This window comes from Lonchura striata, chromosome 29 (assembly GCF_046129695.1).
Source record: "Lonchura striata isolate bLonStr1 chromosome 29, bLonStr1.mat, whole genome shotgun sequence".
NCBI classification, from domain to species: Eukaryota; Metazoa; Chordata; class Aves; order Passeriformes; family Estrildidae; genus Lonchura; species Lonchura striata.
Window position 1 is genome coordinate 3,306,843 of NC_134631.1, and position 24,757 is coordinate 3,331,599.

The following is a 24,757-nucleotide window of genomic DNA, read 5'->3' on the forward strand; positions in this document are numbered from 1 at the left end:
ACTAACAAACAAAGAAAACAAAAAAACTAAGAAAGCAAAATACATTTGGGTACTTGAAAAAGGACTGGTTGGAAGGAAAAATGTTTCTCATTGACCTACCAAGCAGCTGGTGTTACCTTTAGTTTAACTTTACACACTGAGAACACTTGATTGAACAGCCTGCATTGACTCAAATTAATAGCAGGTTTTGCTATGTCACAGCTGTAAACTAGTTTTTCAATCCTAGAGTACAGTAAATTATGTATTTCAAGATAAAAATCACAATGCAAATTGGAAGAAATTTAGTACACAATTAATTTACCTCCAAAAGTCAGTTTACGACTTTCCTCTACCAGGATTGCAGAAGTTGCTGTAGCTTGAATACACACTGGCCAGCCTTGATTTACTGGATCCCACATCTTTGATAAATAAGCCACGGGTCTCTTTACTCCTCCCCACTCTGGAAACAAAACCCTATGAGCTACCCCCTTTTCTTCATTTACATACAGATGAAAGGGTTTTGCTAGTGCAGGTAAGCTTAAAGTTGATATTGGGGCTAGTTTTAACTTCATTTTTCTTAGTTTTTTGTTAGAGGGAATGCCGCGGGAGACAAGACTCATGATATCATGATCATCAAGTCTCAGTTTATTGTAACAGATTACACAGTTTATATATGTTCGTTAATTAGCTCATACCTATTGCAAAAGCCGAGCTCATGATTGGTTGCTATGTGACTTGTACTATTATCTTAAAAGTATCTTTATGATCGATACATGCCTGTCCAGCTGGCCTTGCAGTTAGAACAGCTTAGTACCCCTTTGTTCTTCTCTATCTACTTCTACATACCAAGCAGTTTCAATATCCTGCTTTCTGCACACCATCTACTCTTCAGGGCCATGCGAACTTTGCAGCAGTCACGTAGCCCTCCCTATTTGGATTAATTTTACAGTATCATGTCCCTTGTCGTTCAACCATTCCTCTGTCAGGCTCTCTTCAGTTTTTCATTATCCTTTTTGGTCCATTTTATATCATTTCCCTCTGTCAATTTTTTTATTCAAAAATTTTACTGCCTGTGTATATCCTTCAATCCACAATTTATAATATCCAAATAATCTGAGTAGCTTTCTGATTTCCCCCTTTGAAGGGGGAGGGGGAAGGGATAGAATCCCTGTGTTTCATTCTGGGTTGAGCTTTCAACTAGCCTTCCTAATCAAGTGTCCAAGATATTTTACCTCTGATTCTACAAATTGCAGCTTCCCTTTTGATACCTTTAATCCTTTTTCCCCAAGAAAATTCAAAAGCTTTATAGTAGCCTCTCTAACTTCAGCTTCAGCTTTCCCAGAAAGTAAAAGATCATCTATGCATTAGATAACTTGTATTCCATGGGGAGTGGGGAAAGTTTGTAGTATTGTTTCTAAAGCTTGTCCAAATAAGTTTGAGGATTCTGTAAACCCCTGTGGTAGTTTTGTCCATCTTAATTTCTGTTTTCTCCCAGTTAGTGGGTCCTTCCATTCAAAAGCAAAGATTACTTGCTCTCCTGGGCTAATGGGCAAGCCCAAAAGGCATCTTTAAGGTCCACTACACTAAACCACTGATGCTGGGGAGGAACTTTACTGAAAAGAGTATAAGGATTTGGTACCACTGGATAGCGGGTCTGAGTTCTTTTGTTAAACTCCCTTAAGGCTTGTACCAGTCTATAGCTCCCATCAGGCTTCTTTACTGGGAGTATTGGGGTATTATGGGGAGACATACAAGGTTCTAATGTCCCATCCTTTATTAGTCCTTCTATTACTGGCTTTAAACATTCCCGTCCTTCTAAAGATACAGGATACTGCCGTACACGTATGGGACAATTTTTTTTTCCTCAATTGTAATCTTTATGGGGTCAATATTTAATCTTCCCCTATTTCCCTCCCCAGCCCAAACTTCCTTGTTAATTCTTCTTCCATCCTCCTGGCCTAGTTTTAAAAGTCTAGCTGTCATCTTCCCATCTTTTGGATCAACCCCTATTCCTAATTTCACTTGTAAATCTCGTCCCAATAAATTGCTACCTGCCCCTGGGACCAAGAAAACATCCCTCATCCAAAATCTAGTTTCTCCCTCTATTGCCACATTTTTAATAATGGGTACTGTGAAACTCTCTCCTTTTGGTCCTGTTACTTTTACAGTATCTTTGCTTACACTATAACCTTTTGGAATATTTAACATAAAGGTTCTTTTTGCCCCTGTGTCTACCACAAATTCCAATTCTTCTTCTTGGGGACCCACTCTTAAAGTTATCTCAGCATTCCCCACCTGGACCCCACCTGTGCCCCCCCCTCGGCCCCATGGCCCCGCGAGGGGAATTTGGGGAGGTGGGAGTGGGGCAGCGCCAAGGCCGGGCCCCCCCGCGCTGTCCTGGCGGGAGCGGCTGCAGTGGGGACCGAGTGCGGGCGGGAGCGGCCGAGAGCCCAGCGCTGCCCCAGCCCGACCTGCCCCAGCTCCATCCCTGCCCCTGCGCTGGGATGCTGTGGGTGTGGGGGGAAGAGGGAGCCGGCAGTGGGTGCTGGGCCTGGGGGCAGGAGGAGAAGGGAAGGAGAAGCAGGCTTGAGGAACAAAATAGTCAAACGATGCAGGTGGCAGGAGAAGGTGGGTTTGTGCAGGAGAAGGAGGAATGGCAGGAGGAAGAGCAGAGACACAAGAGGAGGAGGAGGAGCAGAAAGAGGAAGCAGCAGAAGGTTCCACCCCTCCCTGTGTCTGCAGCCTCCCCCCAGCCCCAGGAGCGCTGCTCCCCCCACATGCAGCAGGTGACTATGGAGATGGAGCCACGATCTTCACGGGGTGAATCTTGGTGTTTCTGAGCTTCATCTGTGTCTTGAAGTTTGTGGGATTTTTGGGCTGGAACTTCGTGTTTTGGAGGTTCTTACAGACACAAGATTCCCAATGACTTCCTGAGATGAACTTGGGCAAGGAGGAACCTCCAGTCCAAGGTGCTCTTCTCTTGTTTTTCCCTCAAACCAGGATTTGTCATTTCCAGGGCGTGGCTGGATGGAGGAGGAGGAAAAGCCCCGGAGATGCTGTAGGAGGAGGAGCTGCAAACCCAGCCCAGGGAGCTGCGGGGAGGAAAGAGCCCCCCTGAGCCAGGAAGGCGGGCAGAGATCCAGGCGGAGCTCGGAGCTGGTGCAGAAGCCTCATGGCAGGGAGAAGCCCCACAAGTGCTTGGAATGTGGGAAGGGTTTCAGCTGGAGCTGCCACCTGATCCGGCACCAGAGGATCCACACTGGGGAGAGGCCCTACGAGTGTGGGGAGTGTGGGAAGAGTGTCAGAGACAGCTCGGACCTGGTCCGGCACATGGTGATCCACACTGGGGAACGGCCCTACGAGTGCTTGGAATGTGGGAAGAGCTTTGGGTGGAGCTCACACCTGCGAGCACACCAGCGCATCCACACTGGGGAGAGGCCCTACGAGTGTTGGGAGTGTGGGAAGAGGTTTCAGAGAAGCTCCCATCTCCTCAGACATGAGCGGATTCACACAGAGGAGAGGCCCTACCGCTGCCCCGACTGCGGGAAGGGCTTCAAGGAAAACTCCAGCCTCACCGTGCACCGGCGCATCCACACCGGGCAGAGGCCCTACGAGTGTGGGAAGTGTGGGAAGAGCTTCATAGACAGGTCTGGCCTGATCAAGCACCAGGTGGTCCACACTGGGGAACGGCCCTATGAGTGCTTGGAATGTGGGAAGAGCTTTGGGTGGAGCTCATACCTGCGAGCACACCAGCGCATCCACACTGGGGAAAGGCCCTACGAATGTCCCCAGTGTGGGAAGAGGTTTCACACCAGCTCTGATGTCCTCAGACATGAGCGGATTCACACAGAGGAGAGGCCCTACCGCTGCCCCGACTGTGGGAAGGGCTTCAAGGAAAACTCCAATCTCACTGTGCACCGGCGCATCCACACTGGGGAGAGGCCCTACAAGTGTGGGGAGTGTGGGAAGAGCTTTTCACAGATCTCAAACTTGACCCAACACCAACGGAGGCACCACTAAGGGAAGCCCTGTGAGTGCCATGAGTGAGGGAAGAGCTTGGAGTGAGGGAAGAGAGTGAGGGAAGAGCTTGGTGTGCTGCTGCAGCTCCATCCCCCATGGGAGGATCCGGGCTGGATGATCCCCAGTGACCCCCGTTGGGCAGAGCCCTGGTGTCCCCGTATGGGGAATAAAACAGAGAGTAAAGCAATGGAGCTGATAAAGGGGCCGAATATCTGAGGCCTGACTGAGCAGAAACTGTGGGAGACACAGACACAGTTTAAGTCTCCCTGGGCAAGAAGTGACCAGAAAAAATGGTGCGAGTGTTTGTGATAAGATAAATGTTCCCAGGTTACTGGATGTCACGAAGAATGTGTAACCAATGGGAAATTGTTACCAAAAACAGAGCCCTCTATAAGCACCATACAAGTCAATCCCTGTATAAACACCTGGTACACTCAATAAAATTGGCTTTGCTCTAAACTCGTATGTCCCCGTCTCTCCATGGTGGATAACCCTGTTGTGGGTGATCCCCGTTGGGTGGGGGAAGGCGCTGGAGGGATTTCTTTCCCTTCTCCTGGTGCTGCCGTGGTTTGGTTGGTAATAAATTCCCTCCCTGTGCCCAGGCTGGGTCTGTTGTCCCCGTGCCGGTGCTCGGGGCGGGATCTCTCCCGTTCCTTCTCTGCACTGCCGGGCCTCTCCTCAGCCAATGAGAGAACGCGGTGGAGAAGAGTCAGCCAATGAGAGCGAGCGGGGCTGATGACTCACCAGTTGCCGGGCAGACCCGCAGCAGGCAGTGTTCCCCACCTGGACCCGCCCTCCCTGCCCAGTGCCGGCCCCGCCGTGGGGTCCCCCCAAGTCCCTCCCCAGTGCCCCCATGAACTGGGCTGGGTTTAACTGGGAAGCTTTACTGGGAACACTGGGAGCAGGGGGCAGGGGTAGAGTGACAGCAGGGCTGGGGGGACACTCGACCCACCCAAAATCAGCGTGGGGATAGAGCTGGGAAGGTCCTGGCTCGGCCCGAGGCCACGGGGAGCGGCTGCGGCCGCCGGCGTCTCAGGAGCTCTGTGGGCAGAGAAAAGGGGGTGACACCGGGCTGGGGGCCCCAGGGGAGCACACACATTCTAGAGGAGGGGGGACACGACACACGGGACCCCCCAGACATTCTTGCGCAGGTAGAACCCGATCCCCAGTGCCAGGAAGACAGAGCCCAACTCGGGTGTCTCCAGTTCCTGTCAGCATCTTGCTGCGGCAGCATCCAGCAGCATCTCTGGGTGGTCCGCAGGGGTCAGGATCTCCCAAAAACTCTCACAGACACCCTGGCCCCTCCCAGCACCCTCCAGGTCACTCCCAGCCCACTTAGGATCCCCTGAAACCTCCCTCTTGATCCCTTCCTGACCTCCCCTGGACCCACCAAAGCCCCTCCTGTCACTCACAGGATCCCACAGCCTCCTTACAGTCACCCCCACTGTCCCAGGACCCCCAAATCCTCTCCCAGTCTCTTCCCAATGCCCACCAGGACCCTCAGAACCCCATCCCACCCTCCCCAGTATCCTTCAAACCCCTTCTTAGCCCTTCCAAACCCCCAACCTCCTCTCCCAGTTGAAACCAGGCTCTCTCCAACTCCCTCCCAGTTGCTCCCAGCACATCCCAGTGGCTCTCGCAGCGCCCCCAGTTCCTCCCCCATACCCCAGTTCCGGCTCACAGGTTGTTCCAGGCTGATGTTGTTGGCAGGTGAAGGTGAGCCCGGCCCGGGTTGGGGTTTCCAGCAGCACCAGAAGCTGGTGGGTCCAGTCCCCGTTGGGGACCACGTTGGTCGCCACCACAGAGAGCTCCTGCTGGCCCTGGAACCACCTCAGCTGGATGGGAGCAGGCGGCCGGGGCCGGGCCAGGAGCTCGAGGGCAGCAGAGAGATGGACACGCTGGGGGGCACTGGGAGAGAGTGGGTGTAATAAATACAAAGGTCATTGTTCATCAAAATGAGTGTTAAAGGAGACAAGAATTTGAACTGAGTAGGGAATGCAACTAGCATAGAAGACTGTGTAATTATATACAAGTTTAGTTTTAGGCCAAGGACAATCTGCAAGGAAGATGAGGAGCCTTCATTCCTGCGACCTCCAAAGGCAGAAAAAAAGACCCCCAGCGACCAATTGCACCCGTGCAGAGTGCATCGAGAGAAAATACGTCAACTGGGACGTATAAAAACAAAAAGGTCAAAGGGGGAAGGTGCTCCTTGGCAGAGCAGAGGGTCCCCGGCTGCCCTGCGCTGTTCTTTTGCTTAATACCGCTTGCTTAATAAATTCTTGTTAATTGATTTATCTATAATTAGTCTCCCCAGTTGAATTTGTCCATAACAAATTTGGTGCCGTGACTCGGATAAGGGCGACCGGGTGGGAATTCCTAATCAGGGAGGCGCCCCGCTGCCTCTGCAGCGGCCCTGGTGCAGGCTTTTCCTTCCCAGACCCTTACCGACGAACCCAAATTCGGTATTGAGCACAAGGGATACCGGTAACCCCGTAATCTTTGTGCACGAAGCCGGGTGAAGATGCAGGACAGCGTGAGTATAAAAGTGGGGATCCGCTGGGTTGGGCTGGGATCCCAGGACATAACGCGTGAGACGTCCTTGTAGGACGAGGCACGGGCAGAGCTCTGAGTAGTGCGGTTTGCAGAGCCCGCGAGGGGCTGGGCACCAACAGGGGCCGCGAGTGTGTGTGTGCCTGAAGGTGTCCTGGGAGATGGGACAGAGGAAAAGCAAGGCCTCTGCTTCCATGGGGACGGGGACCCCGGTAACGCTTCCCCAGATCCCCCCTGACAGTCCGTTAGGTCTAATGATAAAATCTTGGGATGAATATCCTTCAAGGAAAGGGAAAGATAGGGCAAAAATGATACATTATTGTATAAAAGAATGGGGAGGAAAACACATCTGTAGTGATAATTTATTTTGGCCAGTTTGGAAACTTCAAGGACTGGATTTGCCGGTCATTAAACATTTATGCAAACTCCAAAGAACCTTTTGATATGGAAGAGAGCAAGTATGCTGCTCTCTGGATAGTGGGGGAAACAAGAGCAAAACTTTTTGCCTGAGGCACCCAGGGAGGGAAAAAGAAAAATAAAAAGCCTGAGGAAGTTCCAACTGCACCCCCTCTACCATACATCCCTCCTCCTCCTCCAGCCCCACCAGCACCACCCGCAGTCTACCCCGATTTAGATCAAGGGGGAGATTTTGATAACCAAGAGGTAGAAATCCCAGAGCCGTCCCTGAGGAAAATCACTGCATTACTCGTAGTCTAACAAGGGGGGAAAGAGAAAGGGAAGGGCAAGCCCTATATCCATGAAGAGAAGTAGCTTTGGGAATGATCCCTAACCCCAATGTTGGTCAGCACGGACAATCAACCCAAATTCTGGGACTAGGTTATGTGGAGGTACCTCTCAATTCAGGAGATGTGAGGGAACTCAAGAACATGTGAACAAATTCAGAATCCAGCTGAGGTGGCAGAGTACCTGAAAGAGAAATGCCATGATAAGTCTAAGGAGAAAAAGATCATTGCAGCAAGCTGGGCCCTGGCATGTGCTTATCACACCCTGCTAGATACTGTAGGGCAGCAGACAGAGGAAGGGGGGCAAGGAGATAAATCAGCAGCGATCCCAGTCACTCAGGCTGCAGCCAACAGCCCCGGCTGGAAGCCAGCAGCTAAACCAGACAGGGAGCCTAAGCCATCAGCTAAACCAGACAGTGAGCCTAAACCAGCAGCTAAACCAGACAGGGAGCCTAAGCCAGCAGCTAAACAAGACAGTGAGCCTAAACCAGCAGCTAAACCAGATTGTGAGCCTCAACCACTGGCTGTTGCTATGAGCACAATGGGCCAGTGATACCTCAGGCCATCAGGGCAGAGATGCCACCTACAAGTGGGCACGAGACCGAGGGGTGGATCTAACCATGGATAGTATTTCTCAGGTGATCCATGACTGTGAGACCTGTGCTGCCATCAAACAGGCCAAGCGGGTGAAGCCCCTGTGGTATGGTGGGCGGTGGTCCAAGTACAAATATGGGGAGGCCTGGCAGATTGACCACATCACACTGCCCCAGACACGCCAAGGCAAGCGCTACGTGCTCACCATGGTAAAAGCCACCACTGCATGGTTGGAAACCTACCCTGTGTCTCATGCTACAGCCCGTAACACCATCCTGGGCCTTGAAAAGCAGGTCCTGTGGAGGCATGGTACCCCTGAGAGGATTGAGTCAGACCATGGGACTCATTTCAAGAACAGCCTTATCAACACCTGGGCTAGGGAACATGGCATTGAGTGGGTGTGCCACATCCCAAACCATGCACCAGCTGCAGGCAAAGTGTAGAGGCACAATGGACTGTTAATAACCACCTTAAAAGGATTGGGTGGGGGATCTTTCAAAAACTGGGAGCAACATTTAGCAAAGGCCACCTGGTTAGTTAACAGCCGAGGTTCCACCAATTGAGCAGGTCCTGCCCAGTCTGAGCCCCTGAATATAGTAGATGGAGATAAAGTCCCAGTGGCACATGCCAGAGGTTTGTTATGGAAATCAGTGTGGATCAATTCTGTCTCGAGTACAGACAAACCCATTTGTGGGATTGTCTTTGCTCAGGGACCAGGTTGTACATGGTGGATAATGCAGAGAGATGGAGCAACACGATGTGTACCTCAGGGGGATCTGATTGTGGGGTGAGACTCAAATGCAAATATCACTGTTTGCTGGATGTTACTGCCAGTGTCTGTACACAAAAACACACAGACATGAGACAGAAGGAAATGTGTGTCAAAGGTTTGAGCAAGTGAAACAGAAGGAAATGTGTAAGTGTCAAAGGTTTGAGTAAATGAAAGAAGTTTTTACTTGATGAAGTTTATACATGATGTTGAAGATATGGAGATAAGGGGTGGAATGTCCGAGGGTGATGTTATGGTGTTTTTATCTCCAATCGTGGGTTCTGTTTATGTTTGATATTCTGTTCTGTGCTTTCAGAACTGACTCAGAAAGTGAAGGTTTGTTTTGCCTTGTTATCAGCCGGCTCACCTCCCCCCATGCTCTGCTGTCTAGAAGAGGCCAGTGCTGGCTGGCTTGCTTTGCTTTGCTTGCTGGCTTTTGCTTGCTTTGCTTTGCTTTTTTTGCTTGCTTTTGCCTTTGCTTTTTAAATTAGTTTAGCTGAGCAGTCCAATTCTTTCCCTGGACTGTTCCTTTTCCCTTTCCCTTTCCTGAATACCATCCAACCTGCTCTGGACTGGGACCTGGGAACCCCAAGGAGCACCGGGAGCCTGCGCTCTGTGATCTGCAGCAGCCATCCCCAGTGCCCAGAGCAATCCCCAGCGCCCAGACCCGGGTGACCACCCCCAGGAGAGACTTTCTGGATTTGTCATCTCTTCAGAGTGGTGAAAGAGTTTTGTTGTCATCCGGTGTTGTTCATTTTTTTAGTGCTGGGAAGGGTTTTGTTTGTTAAATAAACAGGTTCTTTTCCACTTCTCTCAGAGAAAATTCTTCCCAAATCAGGTGGGTGGGGAGGGGCCGTGGGGGTTTGTTTTCTGGGGGCTCCTTCCAGAGGTTTTTCTCCCAAATTTGCCCTAAACTAGGACAAATATTTTGCTGCCCATTTCGTGTCTGGAGAGAGTGAAAAAAAAAAACCCAACCTGTTCTAATAATATTTTGGTTCCAATTATTTTGTGTTAGTATTGAGCAGTTACTGGCTATGTTGTTTGAATTCATAGTGTCTTTTAGAGTGGAGGCCTGTATGTGTTTCTGGTCCCTAGGGTTTTTTGAGATCTTAATCCCTCTATGGTCCCTAGGTTTATTTTCTTATTCAGGAATAGCTCCGGTATTGTCCCTAATATGTAGTTTTTGTAGTAGAAGGGCACTGACCAGAATATCCATCGGGCTGGGCTTGGGTGTCATGGCTTTCAGGGGTCTATGAAGGTGCTGAAGTCTGTTCCAGGAATGCATGGCTCATAGTCATGGTTGTGCAGCCAGTTTGTTAGAGGGGAAGCAGGGGATGAGGCTTTTCAGCCTTTACTTTCCTTCTCCTCTGAATCTCTCAGCTCCCTATTAGAGAATGTTCCGTTTCCCCTGACTGTTAAAGAGACCATCTTTAATGTGTTTAATCTGGTAAGCTTTCTCTCTACAGTCTGCAGTCTCTCTAGAATGAGGGCTGAGATTTCTAGAGGGGCTGAAGAGACCCCTGACCCAGGAGTAGATCCAGGTGTGAGAAATCCTGAGTGGTGTGGGAAATGGGGGGCGCGGGAATTGGCACATAGACCATTTTCCCACATTCAAATAGATTTTACTGATTTGCCTGAAGTAGGAAGGTATAAACACTTATTGGTGATAATAAATCACTTGACTCACTTTGTAGAGGCATTCCCTACCTCTAGGGCAACTACACAAACAGTAGTAAAAATACTATTAGAAGAGATAATCCCCCGCTACACACTAGCAGAAGTAATAGACTCAGACAGAGGGCCACACTTTGCCTCCAAAATAATTAAAGAAGTAGTTACAGCTCTAGGAACAAAGTGGCAATATCATACTCCCTGACATCCACAAAGCTCAGGTAAAGTGGAAAGGGTAAATAGGAAAATTAAGAAACAACTAACTAAATTGATGTATAAAACACAATCATCCTGGGTAAAAATGTTTGCCTTTAGCCTTGTTAAATATAAGAACTCAGCCCAGAACCGATATTGGAATTTCTCCATTTGACATGCTTTATGGGATGCCTTATGACATGGATTCTCCTATAGATCACCCTGAAATAAGTAATCAACAAATTAACCAATCTGTCATGCAACTTGTGAAGGCTCGGGAAGGGCTTAGAAGAGCTGGGTTACTAGTGCAACAACCTCATTTAGACCTAGCAATCCATAATATAAATCCAGGTGATAAGGTGTCAATAAAAAACCTAGAAAGAAACCTCACTAACCCCAAACTGGGAAGCCCCCTGTGTTGTTTTACTCACTACAGAAACTGCAGTCAGAACTGCCGAGAAGGGGTGGACCCATGCGAGCCGAATAAAGGGAGCGATTCCTGCTGCTGCCCAAGAGCCCAGGAGAATAACCAGCCAGCCCGGGGACCTTAAGGTCACATTTAAATGGACTGAATGGACTCAGTAAGAATTGTACGAACCAGCTGGTAGAGTGAGATATTGGACTATGGATATCCTATAACTAATGATTTTAGAGTATATTGTACAAAGAAGGATTGTAATTGTTACCCTTTTGTATGCTATATTTGTAAAATTTGCCAGGAACGGTGGTGGGTCCATAGTTACAGAGGCACTCCTCCTAGGGGTATTTGTAAAGGTGTTATCAGTTAGAAATAGAACTGACAGAGTCAGTCCTAAGGATTGGAGAAGAGAACGGGACCCTACCAAGGGAATCCCAAGAGTGGTGGGAGGTGTTTACTAAGGGGGCTAGACCCGAAAATTGTTGTTTCCACTCCATTGAATCAATTCCCCTAATTGTTCAAATTATCAAAGGGAATTGCTGGAAAACTTTACCTGGGATTCAGTGTGACTCACCACAAGTGAAGGATAAAAGCTGGGAATCATTCAAAAAGAGGCAACAAAAGCAGAGTTTGGGTCCTCCTGAAGAATATCCTTGCTCCAAGAAGATGGTGCGCCTCGCGGCTCGGAGCAACCGAGTCGTCGAGCGAGGCAGAGGGATGAGAAGCGGTGGAGGAAAGAGCCCTCAAACTGGGACAATTCAAAGTATTTCAAGAACTGCCTCAAGGATACTGATCTCCCAAGGCTAAAGGTGAGCCAGGCAATAACATGTCAAAACAAACACTGGGAATGGGGAGATAATGATAATCAAACCCTGGGGCGGTTTGGACTCCACCCTTGCTGGCAAATCCTGTGCCTATTAGTTATATGTTGTACCTGGCCTGTACAAGGGGACTATGCACACCAGCCATTTAATTGCACTCTGACCAAAACAGACCAAGGGAAAGTTGTTAAGCATAATGCCACCACTGTAGCTCCCATTTTTTTGTTACTAACAAAGACTTGGTAAACTCTATGTGGGGATGGAGTAAACCTGAACTCCAGGCTACCTATTGGTGTCCTAGTTCCCATCCTGGGAGGAGATATTGTCATTATCCTGGGGAATATCTGTGTGGGTATTGGGGCTGTGAAACCATAGCAACTGCCTTGGCTGTCACCCATCCAGATAAATTTTTAAAGGTCTCATGGTACCCTGAGGGGTGCAAAACTCCGGGGTATGGCACTCAAGGAGAAAATCTGTATGAGGGGGATTGCAGGTCCCATAGTATTGTTGTTACTAAGTTTAACTTTCAGACCTTACATTTTTAATAAAATCATAGACATTGTAAAAGGAAGACTAGAGGCAGCTCATCTAACACTTATTAGAGATAGGTAGGAAACATTGCCCAGGGACTTAGAAGTAGATTAAACCCTGGTCTTAAGCTACCAAGAGTTAAAGTGTTTTAATGAACAAATTGGTAAAGAGAAAAAGGGGGTGTTGTAATAAATAAAAAGGTCTTTGTTCATCAAAACGAGCATTAAAGGAGATAAGAATTTGAACTGAGTAGGGAATGCAACTAGCATAGAAAACTGTGTAACTAATTATATAAGTTTAGTTTTAGGCCAAGGACAATCTGCAATGAAGATGAGGAGCCTTCATTCCTATGACCACCAAGGGCAGAACAAAAGACCCCCCAGGAACCAATTGCACTGGCACAGAGTGCATAGAGAGAAAATACGTCAACCGAAAAAGAAACGGATGATAAAACCAAAAAGGTCAAAGGGGGAAGGTGCTCCGTGGCAGAGCAGAGGCTTCCTGGCCACCCAGCGCTGTTCTTTTGCTTAATACCGCTTGCTTAATAAATTCTTGTTAATTGATTTATCTATAATTATCCTCCCCAATTGAATTTGTCCATAACACCCCTGGCCCAGCAGCAGGGGACAGGGGGCACGGCCTGTCCCCCTGGCCCAGCAGCAGCCCTGTGCCCTGCCCAAGGCGCTCCCAGCAGGGGCTGGGCCCCAGAGGCAGGGGCAGACCCCAGTCCCAGGGCAGCGTTTCTGCCCCGTCCCCTGTCCAGCCCAGCCTGCCCCGTGTGCACAGTGACCGCTGGCACGGGCTGCCCTGGACACTGTGACCTGCTGGGGACACTGAGAGCTGCCCCGCTGTGACACTGCCCTTGGGATTGCACAGGCACCAAACAAACCCCAGCCAGCACCGCCCCGTGTCATGTCCCAGGCACCGAAGAGCATCAGAGCTAGCCCCGCTCCTGGTGATGTCCCAGGCACCAGGGCACATCCCAGCCCTGATCCTGGTGATGTCCCAGGCACCAGGGCACATCCCAGCCCCGCTCCTGGTGATGTCCCAGGCACCAGAGCACATCCCAGCCCTGATCCTGGTGATGTCCCAGGCACCAGGGCACATCCCAGCCCCTCTCCTGTTGATGTCCCAGGCACCAGGACACATCCCAGCCCTGCTCCTGGGGATATCCCAGGCCCTACGAGTATCCCAGGTGTGGAAAGAGCTCATCACATGGCTCAGCCTTGACCCCAAACCAGCAGAGGCACCACGAAGGGCAGCCCTGCAAGTGCCCCAGTGTGGGAAGAGCTCCGTGCGCTGCTCCAGCTCCATCCCCCACGGGAGGATCCGTGCTGGATGATCCCCAGTGAGCCCCGGTGGGCAGAGCCCTGGTGACCCGTGGTGCTGCTGATCCATGTTGGGAAGACACCTGGCTGTGGGGCTCCACATCCTCCTGGCTGCCTGTGGCCTGGATTTTCTTTTCATTTCTCTTTGCCCTTTCAAAACTCTTAAAAGCAGGTAAAAATAAAGATGTTGAGCTAAGACAAGGATGGGGACATGGGAGGGGTCTTGCAGGGGATGTGGAGGATGCTGGGTTTGAGGGACTTGAGGATTCCTGGGAGGGACCTGGGGGTTGCTCAGGGCTTTGGGCACCCCAGGCTGAGCGGCTCCAGTTGCCCTGGGAGACCCTGGTGGAGGTTCTGGGCAGCTGGTCAAGGACCCCCTGCCCTGGAACTGTCCCCATGTGCCCCATCCCAACACCTCGTCCCCCTGCAGTGGCTGCCCCATTCCTTACTCCCCTTCCATACTCCCCTGGCCCCTGCCTGTTCCTGTGTCCCCCCTGTCCCATTCCCGTCCTGCTCCCATCCCAATCCAGACCTCATTCTTGATCCCTGCACCGTATTCCCTGTCCCTGTCCCCATTCCCATTCCCTGTCCCCATTCCCGGTGAGACATTAATTTTGAAGAATTAAGAATTTTAGGAAAGTTAAGATGATAGTTAAATTGGATGTTGCTGACTTAGCAGAAGTAGATAAATTGGCTTTGTTCATAGTTAACAGTAGCTGGATCTTAGATAAGATATCCAGGATCTATTAACTCATTGCTTGCCAGCTTTATGTTTGGGTAGCTGTGCTTATCATGAGAAACAGGATGTGATCAACAGATTTCAGGGACACAAAAACAGTTGCAGACTTCCCATACTTTAGGGATTCATTAAGCACAGGGAAACGGCAAGGATTCATTTGTCACGTGTGCATGGGAAAGGCAGAAAGGTCAGAACAAGGAAGACTTATTTTACTTCTTCATTTTGGAGACCCCTCTGCAAAATGGACCCCCGAGTCATTTCAGGGAACAGAACCACACATGCATAATTGCCTTTTTGCCAATTAGCATATGAAGCGGATCAGAGGAAGTGACAGGGATATAAATATGCATTCATATGTTGTGTATTCAAGACTTCTGTAAATAAAAAAGCTTTCTGATACCTGTGATTTTTGCAGTGTGCATTAGGGAATTATCCCACGTACTGCCCGGCTGTCTCAATAAACATACACTTTCTAACTTTAAACTCTTAGAGAGTTTTTGTCTGTCTCAGGTGGAGATCAATATTAGATTTATATTCATATTTTAGTAAATCATTGTCTTAAAGAAGTCCTAGTATGTCTATTAACATGTCTTTTCTTAATATTCTAGTAATTATTCTTGCATTGCTTCAAGATAAACTGGTATGATTCAAAGAATATCCACTGAGGTACACATAGAACATGGATTTATCATAAGCAAATTGCAGTTGCAAAGTTTTTTCACTGAAATTCTGCCACTTGTCATAATTTCAAAAGTTAAAAGTCAGGTATTAAAGTCAATAACAAAATTTCTAACAAAGGGAAAAAAGTATATGGTTTCCACTAGATAAAATATAAATACAGAAAATGTCTCCCAACCAAGTTCCTTGCCCTGATCAAAACATCTCCCAATCAAGTTCTTCACCCTGAACCTGGCTGGTAAAGAAAAATATTATCAGTAAACGTGTATGAAAGTTTGCATAAGTTAGTAGTATTCAAAATCCATGTTCTGTTCCTATTATTATTTCTTATACAAAGAAAAAAGGGGAAAGGGGTTGGATTGAGGGTAAACCCTCCTCCCCTCTGAGTCTGTTCTCATGTTTTACAATAAATCCTACAACAGTACAATACAGCTGCCTAAAATATGGACACTGGAAACCACAAACAGCATTACAAATTATCACCTGCCTCATGGACAGTTCATATAAGGACTTGATTTGTTTACAAATTATTTCTCATGTTTACAAACAGGTTTTCTGTTTACAGACTGTTTTCTGGGAATTCAGTTTTTCTCCAAGGGATCAAGTGCTGAAAGGTTGTTTTTTAAAATTGGGTTTTTCTCTAAGGGTTAAATGGGCTCAGGGTTAAATAGCTTTCTGCTCTTAGAGATAAGTTCAATTTGTAACCAAGAAGCATTATGCCTGTGGCCTGAGTTCTCCCCTAACAGTTCCTGGAGGGGAATGCTGCAGCTCCAGTGTAAATTAGATGCACGCTGTCCTCTGTCCCCATGTTTGCAAAGGGCCCTTGCAGATGGGTGACAGAGAACAATACACAGAATTTGATACAGAAAAGAAGGGTGAGGTGTTACCATGATGGACAGGGGGAACTCTGCTTGGGCGGGGACTGTGCCTCACCTGCTGCTGTCAGCGCTGCCCGGGCCCCAGGGCTCAGAGCAGCATTCCTGCCCTGGCCCACACGTTCCCGGTCTGTGTCCCACGACCGTGCTTATGATGGCCACCATGTGGGACGTGTCCCGAGGAGGCCGTGCCAGCTTCTGTGGAGGCCCCGTGCCCTTCCCACCGCGGCTGCGTCGGCAGCTGCGGGGGCTCCTGCTGCTCTGAGCCCGCAGAGCAGGGCAGCGTTTGCTGATGGGCTGAGCCCTTCCTAAAGATCCTGTTGGGCTGTCTGACACACCTGGGGCAAGGCATTCCTTCCACCCTGGGCCACTCTGGGGGGCTGGGGGTGGCCCCAGGGCAGGTGGCAGTGCATGCAAGGGCCCTTGGTGACACGGTGCAGCATGGTCACCGTGGAATGGAACGGGACAGGGGATCCAAGGGCCCTTGGTGACACAGTGCAGGATGGTCACCGTGGAATGGAACGGGACAGGGGATTCCAAGGGCCCTTGGTGACACGGTGCAGCATGGTCACCGTGGAATGGAATGGGACAGGGATTCCAAGGGCCCTTTGTGACACGCTCTGGCAGAGGTGTTGGCAGTGACGAGGCCACGCCAGAGTGCTCGGTGCACACGACAAGAGAGGACGGGAGAGAGCGGTGCTGTGAGGAGCCCTCGCACAGCCACTCGTTCCTTGCTGACCCGGAGCTTTCCTGAGGTATTACTTCTGCAGGTGAGCTCATGGCCAGACCAGAGCACTTGGTGACCCCTGGCCTTCCCAAGGCATCTCTTCTGCAGCTGCCCTCGAGGGCAGACCGTGGCATTTGCTTTGCACTGTCCTTGACAGGAGTCTCCTGTCCTTGTGGCTGGAGCCCCCAGGCCCAGAGTGCAGGACTTGCTGTCCTGTAGCCTTGCCAAGACTTCACTCTTGCAGGTGCCCTCAAGGCACGACTGCAGCACTTGCTGACTCGGACCTTTTCCTTTTCACCTTCTGCAAGTAGCCATGAATCCAGGCAGTGACGCAGAGCACAGACCTGCGAGCGTGCCCAAGCTGGCCTGGGGCAAGGAGGAGAAAGAAGGCCCTGGAGCTGCCCCAGCACAGCAGCCTGAAGAGGTGGAGCAGTTCCAGCCACGGCAGAAGGGTGAGTGGCAGAGCTGGGCCACAGGGCTGGTACCTGCAGCCAGCTTGGCCCCATCCCATCCCATCCCATCCCATCCCATCCCATCCCATCCCATCCCATCCCATCCCCTGGGGCCATGCCCATGGACAGGATGGAATAGGGGCCGGGCAGACACCCCACAGCCGTGCTCCGTGCCCTGGGCTGTCGCGGGGCTGTCCCTGCCTGGGCAGTGCAGGGCTGGGCTGTGTTCTCCAGCCTCTCCCGCAGCCCCTCAGCTCGGGCTGCGCTCGCTCTTTGCCAGGTGCAGCCGTGCAGCGCACACGAGAGCAGGAACGCACCCGTGGCCGCTTCCGCAGAACAGCGCAGGTACCTGCAGCCATCCCCACCTGGGCTGGGCCTGCTGGCACTGCTCAGCCCAGCACTGTGCTCGGAGCACTCCATGCAGCATCCCGGGCTTCTTGCCCTTCTGCTGCAGATGGTTTGCAAATTCATGAAGAGGATTCGGGAGGAAGAGAGCAGCGCCATGGGCACCATGCTCAGAGCGTACTCTCCCATCTTCAAAACCAAGACCAGCGCTGCCCTGCTGGATATGCTTGTGGAGGAGGGTCCTTCCAGCCCAGAGCAAGTGAGCAGCCTGTGGCCTGGCTTTTCTCCTCCCAGCAATTGCTTGGCCTCCCAAGCCACGCCTGCTGCTCCCTGGGAGCCTTTGAGGCCATGGCAGTGTGGTGGCAAGGGAAGCACTTCTCTGGGGCAGCTGGGCACATTCCTTCCTCCGGCAGCTTTCCAAGTCTCCCCTGCCTTCTCCAGGTGCCCGCCATGGTGAGGTTCATCCACCAGTGGCTCGTGGCCAATGAGTTTCCTGAGTACAATCTGTACAGGCCCCTTCTGGATCTGACAGAGGCACAGCCCTCTGACGTGGTGATGGCTCTCCTGCGTGTGGCCCCATTGTGTGACAGGTACGGGGCCCACCTGCCCAGAGGGCTCAGGGCTCAGCAGCCCTTCCCCCTGTGCAGCCTGTCCCAGGTGTCTGACACAGAGAATTCCAGGGCCCTCTGGCTGCTCCCTTTGCCAGCCCTGGCCCCTGCCAGCCCCCCAGCGTGCTGCCATGCTTCCCCCCTGCCCCTCAGGGGCCAGTCCCCACAGGGCTGGGCTGCCTGCGTGCTGCCAGTGAGGGGCAGTGGGCAGAGGCAGGGCTGGCAGAGCAGCTCAGCTCCCTGCTGCCGCCCAGGCCACTCTGCTGTGTCCCAGACTCCTCTGAGACAGAGCTCTGACCCCACAGAGCTGCTCTGGCCATGTGGAAGAACATCATGTGCTCGCCCAGGACTGCAGAGCCGGCCATGCTCGTACTCCTGGATGTGCTGGGGAGCTGGCCAGAGCACAGCACGTGCACCTCCGATGGGGACCACACGGCTGTCCTTGCCCTGGCTGTGAGTTTCTGACTCTGCTGGCCCCAAGGCCACCTTTCCAGCAGCTCTCCATCCTCCCTCCCCCACGGCGTCTCCCTGCCTCAGGCGCTGGGCTGAAACCTGGCCTCGGGGCAGCTCCAGGGCCACCAGGCCCGGTGCTCCCCCTGCGTCTCTCCGGGCCTCTCCCTCCCGTGCTCGGGCCCTGCCACACGGACACCTCGGCACTGAGCGCTGTCTCGGGCTGCTCTGTCCTTTGCAGGCAACTATGGTGATGTGGAAGATCCTCCAGCTGCCCTGTGTGCCACATGTAGTCACCGTGCATTTCCCCGGCCTCTTTGTGCATCTGCTCTTCCAAGTGCTCTTCAGCACTCTAGATGTGCCAGAGGAGGTCAATACCTTCTGGAAGGGATGCCAGCAGCAACATGGTCTTGCCACCAGCCCCAGCAGGTGCTCCATGCCAGTTCTCCTGTCCCTGCCATGTGCCCAGGGCAGGGGCCAGTGCTCCCAGTGTGACCTGGGCTTTGCTCTGTGCACAGCTTTGCAGAGCAGACCCTCAAGGCCCTGCTCTGCCAACTTCACTATGAGGATGTGGTGGTGGCCATGGAAGACAAGCGTGGCTGGGACACACTGCTCTGTGCTGACACCCACCACTGTGCTGTGGGCGTGCTGGCCAGGTGAGACCCCCTGCTCCCCAGCTGTCCCCGGCATGTGTGCCCTGTGCCCGAGGTGCCCCACACAGTCCCCGTGGCCGTGGGCCAGAAGGCCTTGTCACCAAGGGACGGCCAAGGAGGCTGCAAAAGGTTGGAGAGGAGCGTGCCCAAGAGCAGCAACCTCCCAGAGGGCTCAGCTGCCCCTTGCAGGGTGGTGGAGAAAGGCCAGAGCTCTGTGAGGCAGTCCTGGGAGAGGTTTGCCCCCGCTGGCTGAGGGCTTTGACTCCTGTTTCCTCCTGTCAGAGAAATGCACCGCGCATCCGAAGCCGCGTGTTCCGGGATTGCATTCCACCTGCTCGGGCTGCTCAGCAAGGACACGCCGTGCCGGGATTTGGCCGCCCTGGCGTTCCTTGTGGAGGTGAGCCTGAAGGCCGGCGCTGCCTCGCTGAGCTGCCTCCCGGCTCTCTGCCCTCTCTTGGCCGCAGTGCCTGGGACGGAGCCCGCGCCCTGTGCTGCTGCCTGGGCCCGGCCCTGGGCGGTTCTGGGCTCCCGCCGGCCGCTCCCCCGTCACCGGCCTGTGCCTTTCAGATCCTGGAGCACCTGAACTTGAGTGAGTGCCGTGACAGCATCCTGCAGTTCCTGTCCAAGCACCTGCAGGGCGAGTGCAGGGGGAGGCGTCGCTTGGCACTCCGAGGCCTCGTGGCGCTCGGCACCACCAGTGTCTCGGTGAGAAGAGCGCAGGGGCTGAAGCTGTGCTGCCAGCGTGGGGCTGGGGAAGGCAGTCCCTGGGGCTTGGCTGGCCTTGGGGCACTGGGGCAGCTGCTGTCAGCTCTCCTGCCTCCTCCTGCAGCTGCCCCAGGGCTTTGGCACAGGCCTTTGGCCCCTGGGCCCTGTGGCAGCAGGATGGTGTTTCACACACTTGTGTTCCACAAGCAGATGGCCATAAGGATGTGGAGCCTGCATGAAAGGCTCGTGGAGCTCCTGAAGGAAGATGACAGCGTCATGCTCAGGATGACCACGGTTCTCCTCAGGGGTTTGTTCCTGTGCAATGGTGCCCCAGTAACCAGCACCCTCGCCCTGCAGCTGGCTGAGGCGCTCCTGCCACTCTTTGACAACGTAAGGCTCTGCGCCTCCAGCCACGGCCAGCGGGTGCTGCCCGCACACTTTGTGCCCTGTGCACTCACAGGCTGTGCCCAGGTGGGCCTGAAGCAGCTGACGCTGAGGCCTTTCTTCCTCCCATCCATACAGGAGGACAGCGAGGTGCAGTTGTGCTCCATGTTTATCTTCAAGGAGATGCTGGATGTTTTTCCAGAACAAGAAAAAAAGGTCCTGAAGGCACATGTGCGCCAGAGCCTGGTGCCACTCTTCTTCCACTGCCACGATGAGAACCAGCGAGTGGCAGAGGTGAGGACTCGGCAGCTGCCGCTGGCCCCTGGCAGGGGCTGGGCTGGCCCTGCCCTGGCGCCTCGCAGGCTGCAGCTCCTGCTGGCCTTGGCACAGGGACGAGGTCCTGCACCCTGGGCTGTGGGGCCATCTCCGCGTCTCTGCTTCTCTCCAGGCTTCTCAGGAAACGCTGCTCTGTGCGTCCGAGTTCCTCAAGAGGAGGGATCTTGGAAAGCTGGTGCAGAACCAGAAGCTGTGGCAGTTCAGCGAGTGCCTGGTAAGGAGGGCCGGGAAGCTGCAGCCCCAGCCTGGAGCAGCCCCTGAGCGCGGTGCTCGGTGTGCGGGCTGGCAGCTGTGCCCCTGCCCGCTGCTGCAGCCCGAGGCCGCGCGGGCTCTGCTCCAGGCTCCTGCGGCCCCAGCCGGGTGCCCATGGAGCCCCGGCCCGGGGGCTGCGGGGCCAACCCTTCCCTCCTGCCGCTCTCTCCAGCTGGCAGAGGACAGCAGCAGCGTGGCCGAGCACCTGCGCCGGGCCCTGCCCTACCTGCAGAGCCCACAGGAGCCCCTGCGAGAGGCGGCCGTCAGGTTCATGGGTGAGCCACGAGCCGGGCCAGGAGGGCGTGTGGGCACAGGGCTGGCGGCGCCGCTGGCAGGGAGCTGTGCCCTGGGCCTGACAGGCTCTGTGTTCCCAGGGACGGCCGGGCGGCACCTGAGGGGGAGGAAGGAAGAGCTCCAGCTCCTCTCTGAGGGTGAGCGAGGGCAGCGGGCTGCCAGCGGGGGCTGCCAGGGGAGCTGCGAGCCCTGCCCCGGCTGCAGAGGGCTCTGCTCCCTGTGTGGACCAGGGCCGGCGTGGGCAGAGCACACAGAGCTTTCAGGGCACCTGGGGGATTCGTGGCCAGCAGCTTCGGGCTGATCCGGCTGGTCCCTGCTCCCTGCTGGCCATGGCCAGAGCCGGCTGGGATGGCCCTGGCACAGAGTCCCCTGGGGTCCCCTCAGATGTGGGAACTGACCATGGCTCTGTTCCTCTCTCTTTCAGCCCTTGAAGGCATGGAAAATGACATCAGTGTCGACGTCGCAAGCCTGGCAGTTCAAACATTGTACATCCTCCAGGAAGCAGAGAGAGCTCCATATTCCATCTTTGACAACCTGCGTGATTGGCTCTGCAGGGCATGGAGGAGACGGCCTCGTCTGTCGGGGCTCGGCTGGCTGCGCTGCTGGAGCTCTGCAGAGAGCTGATTCCAGAGGCTCTGTCTGTGGGGCCACCTGAGCCAGCAGGAATGTTTTGTTTCGTTAAGATTGTTCTTTTCTTTCTTTTTGTTTTTCTTTAGCATGTTAATATAGGATGTGTTGCTATAGACAGACTCCCAGGATCTTTCTTTGGCTGCCCAGGCTCTGCAGGGCTGAGGGGAAGAGGGAGAAAAGGCTTCCTGGGCTCAGCAAGCTGCCCAGGCTTGCAGGGTTGCAGGGAAAATGGCCAGAAGCCCCTTGGCCTTTGGTGGTTCTGCTGAAGCCTCTGTGCTGCCCACAGAGCAGATGGGCAGGGGCTGGAGCTGTGGGGATCTCTGTGAGAGCGGTGCCTGGAGATGGCCACAAGCCCTGTCCCAGGCAGGAAGCGCCATCCGGGTCCTCCTGCCCGCGTGTCATTGCTGGATTGCTGAGGGCTCCCAGGTGCCTCTTGGTGGGGCTCCTCTGGAGCTCCTGTGGGGCTGCGGCGCTGCTGCCGGGCAGGTTGGCCGGGCTGGGGAGACCCTGAGGGGACGGGGCCACGAAGGGATGAGGGGCTGCGGAAGCCCTGACAGGACAAGGCAGTGGGAAGGCACGAGGGGGACGTGTGAGGGAGAGGGTAACGTTGGCTCGGGGAGGAAAGTGGGTTGGAGCCAAAGAGACCACTCACCCTGATGTTCGGGAGGCAAACAGAGCACGTTTATTCTCAAGCCCTTCCTTCTAAAGGGCCTTTGAAAACCCGGTCTGGATTATTTCACTGCTCTGATCTCTGTGCCCCTTCAGATTCTGGCCTGGGCAATGCCTGCAGCCTTGGGAGAGATGTGATGGGCCCAGCCCCTGTCAGTCAAAGCAGGGCTGGTACATTCACCCTGTACAAGCCAGCCTGCACGGTGACACACGGCAACAGAGTGCGAGGCACAGCTCCGGGAGCTCCCCGTGAACCTCAGCTCTGGGACCACTGTCTGCCCCAAGCTTCAGGGGCTGCAGTGGGAGCCCGGCTGGGCTCTGCCCTGGGGCCATCCTGCAGGGACAGCTGCAAACAGGGAGCATTCCCTGCCACAAAGAGCCAAGGCAGGGCTGCAGGGCAGCTGCTCCAGCCCGGACTGCACTGCTGAGTGCTGTGCTCTGGGGCTGGGGCTCCCCGCACAGGGGACTGCACTGGTGTGCCAGAGGAGACAGAGAAGCTGCTGCTTCAGCCTAACTGAGGTGGGTGCGTGGGCTGGGAAGAGTGGGGAGGCTCAAGGGGATTCACAGAGCTCATCCTGCTGCAAGGACAAGGAAAAGGGAGCAGGAACTCAGCAGTGAGGAGAGCTGGGGGCTGGAGAGAAGCTCTGAATGACACTAAAATCCCACCAGACCTCTGAGACATTGCTGCTCCTCAGCCAGTGACAGGATGAGTCCCTAAGCCTGGGGCTCAGCCTTCCTCATGGTGAGGGGCACCAAGGAATGCAACAGTGTGATGGAGACTGGAATAGGCTGGGAACTCACTAGGGAAAAAGAAGGAGCAACTGGGAAGTAAAAGGCAGGTGGGGGAGAGAACAGTTCAGAGAAGGGCTGAGCTACTGCTTGAGCAAGCTGCAAAAAGTCATTTGGGGTCATCCCAGATTGATTTCATTTCAGAAGTTATTGAACAAGTTTATTTTTTGGGTGGCTGCATGTTTTCTTGAGCTGTATTGCTCAAATGCTCAAGCCAGTCTGTGCTGCAGGGCACCCCATTTCTCCTTTGGCTGATTGCAGCCCCATGCTGAGCTCCAGCAGGGCCCTGGCAGAGCCCAGAGCAGCCTCAGCACCCGCAGAGCCCGGCTGCAAGGAGAGAAACCAGAAAGCCCAGTCAGCTGAAGGCTCCTGTCCCCTTGTCCCAGCCACCCGCGGTGCCCAGGCCATGTTGGCTGTGCCAGAGCTGTGCCCAGAGCTGCCCATCACTGCTGCCTTTGGGAGCAGAGCAGGAGGGCAGGACATGTGCCCAGCCTGCAGCCGGCCACGGCACCTCCAGCCCTCAGCAGCTGCCCAGAGCAGGACGCTCCTGTGCTCGCTGCCATCTCCCCAGAGCTCTGATCCCACCATCCCCAGCAGACAGGACCCACCTCACGCCAGCCCCTGCTGGATGAAAAGCTGCTCCCAAACGATGCCCTCAGCCTTCTCCAAGGGCACGGCCCAACCATGCCACAGCTGCTCCCAAGCACGTCCTGATCCAGACTGGGCCCCACCTGGAACACTTCCTCTAGAAAGACAAACATCAAATTATGGAAAATAGGTTACAGACAAAAATGGGAACAAGAAAAAAGGTCAAAGATCTTACCTCTGTCAGGGCCTTAAGGAAGGCCCAACCCCTGCATGCCAGGGAAAAACCCACCATGGGTGAGGGAATCCCAGGCTTTCTCCCTTCCCCTGCACTGCCCCCATGGTGATCCCAAAGCAAACAAGGGCAGTGGAACAGCCCAAGCCCTCCTTTGCCTGCAAAGGAAAGCAGCCCCTGCACAGGGTCTGGAGTCCCACCTCTGCTCCCACCATGGGGGTTTGTTTGTGTCGGGCTGGCTGCCCCAGCCCAGCCCCAGCCCGGGGCACGGTGGGTGCTGGGGGCTGTTGGCAGGGCCAGGAGCCCACTCCCATTTCATACCCACCCCAGCCCATGTCCCCAGCCCTTCCAAAAGCAGCCTGGCAGAAGACTGAAGGATCAGCTGCATCTGCCCCAGCAAAGGGGGAACCTTTGGTTCCCAACCAGGCTGTGCAATGCCCAAATCTGGGAGCATCCCCCTGCGTGTGGACTCATCTGCAAACTCCCTGTGGAACCTGGCTTTGGAGAAGGTGTCAGAATCAAAGTCCACCATCTCCAGCCTGCCAGAGACCAGGTGGAGCAAGAGGTTGTCATCCTTGACATCATCTTCACTGCCCCCAGCAGCAGCAGCCCCACCTGGGACAGCTTCTCCAGGGGCTTTTTCTCCTTCCCTGGGCCAGACCAGGCTGTCATGGCTCTGCCCAGGGCCACAGCCATCCATGAACCATGGCAGGCAAAACCAGGGGGATGGTG

The 24,757-nt window shown here is 53.7% G+C and overlaps 1 protein-coding gene across 1 annotated transcript in view; it reads left to right on the plus strand.

The window, feature by feature from the left end:
* LOC144247620 (uncharacterized) overlaps window positions 1–24,757 on the plus strand; it is a 660,598-nt gene that overhangs the window by 528,107 nt on the left and 107,734 nt on the right. The window contains exon 9 of the mRNA XM_077788929.1: window positions 3,285–3,985. Coding sequence (XP_077645055.1) covers window positions 3,285–3,985 — 701 coding nt within the window. The remainder of the gene's footprint in view (window positions 1–3,284; window positions 3,986–24,757) is intronic.